Source organism: Elephantulus edwardii, unplaced genomic scaffold (genome assembly GCF_000299155.1).
Source record: "Elephantulus edwardii isolate Elephantulus edwardi_28Jun2011 unplaced genomic scaffold, EleEdw1.0 scaffold04712, whole genome shotgun sequence".
Taxonomy (NCBI): Eukaryota; Metazoa; Chordata; class Mammalia; order Macroscelidea; family Macroscelididae; genus Elephantulus; species Elephantulus edwardii.
In genome coordinates, this window is record NW_006404462.1 from 1 (window position 1) to 2,942 (window position 2,942).

The window sequence follows — 2,942 nt, forward strand, 5'->3', positions numbered from 1 at the left end:
CATGGCGAACTGCAGGCACTGGCGCCAACGGCATTTCTGGCGCTTCTGATTGCTGCCTCCAAATTTGGGCTTGTCACAGCAAAAATCGCAGTGGCCGCAGTCCGATCGCCGCAGGCAGGCTGCACAGGACCCACATTTCCTGTTCTGCCGACGGTTGGTACAGGGCTGCTGGAGCGGGAGAGTGGACTGGCGTTAGAACATGAGAGAGGACATGTCCGCTACCAATTAACAAAACAACGCTGCAGCAGTGGCCTCTTCCCCTGCTGAAGGGGTCGGTCAGACCTGGCCTCAGCCTGTCGACTGGCCACCAGACCCACCACCGTGTCTGCTAGTCCACTACAGCTACTGTCACTGCGCTGACCATCTCTCACACCATCATCAGGGCTGCTCTGCCAACATCATACCCATCACTCTACTGCCAGCAGCCCACTCTCTCCTGGGACAACAACGCCTTAAAGCCCCATCTCCAGTGGGGTGTTACTGACCACCTATTAGCTCCCATCACTGTGCTGATTCTGTCTGTCTCTTCTGGTAACCCTAGGCTTTGTGCTGTTGCTCTTAGTCCCGTGTCAGCGTGTTCTGTATCAGCCCAGCGTCAGCTCAGGTGACACATGGCAGTGCCTGCTGCTCCCTGTGACCGCTCACCCTTCCCATCATGCTCTGCTCAGATCTTAATAGCACCAATCACTGTGCCTCATGTACTCCTATTAGGCTCATGACAGCATCTGTTTCTTTGAGGTTAACCAAGTACCCAAGGACAGCCTAGGCTTATCAGGTCTGGGGGCGGGGCAGTGGGGCCACTCACTAGCTCATCCTCGTCTACACAGTAATAGATGAACTCAGCAGGTGTCGAGGGGGCCAGGGCTCTGGGGTGCTGCAGAGGCAAATGGGGTGGGGGTCAGGGTATATGCTAAGATTACAGTTGGCCTCTTCCCGGTCCCCCCACAGGGCCTCACCAGCTCTGTGGGCTCTGGGGTTTGCAATACGGGTGGCGGAGGTAATGGCTGGGCTTGGGGACGCCGTCGGGTCGCAGTCTTGGGGTCGCAGCCTCCTTTACGGCGGCCAAGTTTGCCCTGGAAGAAAGTGGAGAAGCGGTTTGGACTTGATGGCATCAGGTGGACAGAGGACCCCTAGGAGTGCAGAAAGCATGCATGGGGCAGGTGGGTCCAGTGTGGAAAGGAGCACTCACAGCAGGGGGCGCCACAGGCAGGGAAGGGTGTCGCTGACATCGCTGACGGTGGCGCCGGAGGCTGTGGGCAAGGTGCTGGCAGAAAGGGGCAAGTACATAGGGCCAGGGAGGTGAATGTGGGGTTGGGGAGAAAGGAGACATGAAGTGGACAAGGCCAAGTACAGAGGAAGCAGCAGCAGCAGCGCCACCTTCACCAGGAGAATAAGCTCTGCCCCAGTGTGAGCCCCACCAGCTGAACTCACCCGCAGGCAACGCCGCTGAACGCACCTCCATTGGCGCCTGAGACCTGGGCGGGGTGGGCGGAGGCAGACTCGGCAACGGCCACAGTCTTCTCGGGTCTGACAGCCCCGGCACACTCCACACCCTCGGCTCTGTGGGTTGGGCCGGAGGCGTGACGGGCAGGACCAGGAGCATGAGGGTCAGGGGCCGGGGGCCAGGTGGCATGAGGTCAAGGGCCTAAGGATCTTAACCAGGGTCGTACCCCACCTGCCTGTGTCTGACTCACTCTTTCCACAATCCGGAGGCAGCGTCTCTGTTCACACTTGCAGGAGAGCCCAGAGCCCGCAGTCCGGGGCAGCTGCAGGAGGCAGGTGGAGCAGGTCCCGCAGTCCCTGGTCACCTGGCAGGCCTTGCACTCTCCACAGCCAACACGCTGTCAGGAAAGGCGCAAGGTCACAGACGCAGGCAGGGGCCCGGGAGTACTACCCTCTCACTTTTGCTGACCCTACTTTACCTCCTAGACTCCCATTTGCCTCATCAAGGTTTCTGTTAATTAGCAATAAGCCACCATCACTGTGTCTGCTGAACCCTGGCTAGCCTCATCGCTTATGTCTGATGACATGCTATTACTCCAATGACTTTAAAGTCTGCTGACCTGCTGTTCATTCTCTAGAGAATGACCATTACAGTGTGGGCCCCTCACGGCTTCTGCAGGCCCTCCAGCAAGGCTCATCACATCTGGCTCCCACCACTGGATTCTGAAGAGGGACGTCATGCTTACCTTAAACATTCTCTGCTCTCGGTTGAAGGCAATTCTCTGTGCTAGGGAGAGGGAGGGAGGAACAAAGCAGAAAGGAAGCGTCAGACACCTAACCTCATCCGCTGCTTCTGCCCCAATTCCCAACAGTCAACTCCAACGCAGGCAGCGTGGTACTTCCAACAGTCAGCCTCCATCCTGACCTCCACCGTCCACCCTTCACCCTCGCCGGACCCTGGGGGCCGCTCACCTCGGCAGTCCTTGCACAGTGTCTTAAGCCGCTGCTTCCTGGTACCATCTATCATGAAACTGATTCCACAGTTCTCGCAGCACCTGGGACAAGACAGATGGGTGCATGGCTCTGAGTGTGAGCCAGTCACATCCTCTATCCACCTGACCCACCTGCGGCCAGCACTTACCCAGGTGCAAGGAACGAAGTTGCAGCTGTGCCAGCATCACCCTTAGCTGCTTCTACGGGGGCCTTCCCATTGGCCTCACCCTTCCGCGGCGCGCTCTGACATTGCTGAGCTTTGACTGGCTTTGAAGGCTTTTTCCGCTTCCTGCCAGAAACACCCAAAGCATGTGTCTGGAGATGGGAGGGCAGAAGAACAGCAGAATGCAGGTCAATGGCTGGGTAGCTATCAGAGCCACCCCTGCCTGGACACCCCATGTCATGGAAGTACCTTAGGGACTGGGTGGCACAGGATACCCTGCTTGAAGTCAAACAAGGTGAGGTCGCAAGCAGGGCCCAAGTATCGGGTCAGCTCAACTTTGCTT

At 58.0% G+C, this 2,942-nt stretch overlaps 1 protein-coding gene across 1 annotated transcript; it reads right to left on the minus strand.

The window, feature by feature from the left end:
• Positions 1–6: 6 nt before the first annotated feature.
• Positions 7–2,935, minus strand: MBD1 (methyl-CpG binding domain protein 1; the record flags this gene model as incomplete). The annotated part of the gene is made up of 10 exons (XM_006903530.1): positions 7–168; positions 806–874; positions 957–1,073; positions 1,190–1,264; positions 1,432–1,560; positions 1,695–1,841; positions 2,190–2,230; positions 2,416–2,498; positions 2,585–2,751; positions 2,849–2,935. Coding segments are annotated over 10 exons (1,077 nt in total), but the record flags the coding sequence as incomplete, so codon positions are not given.
• Positions 2,936–2,942: the final 7 nt, after the last annotated feature.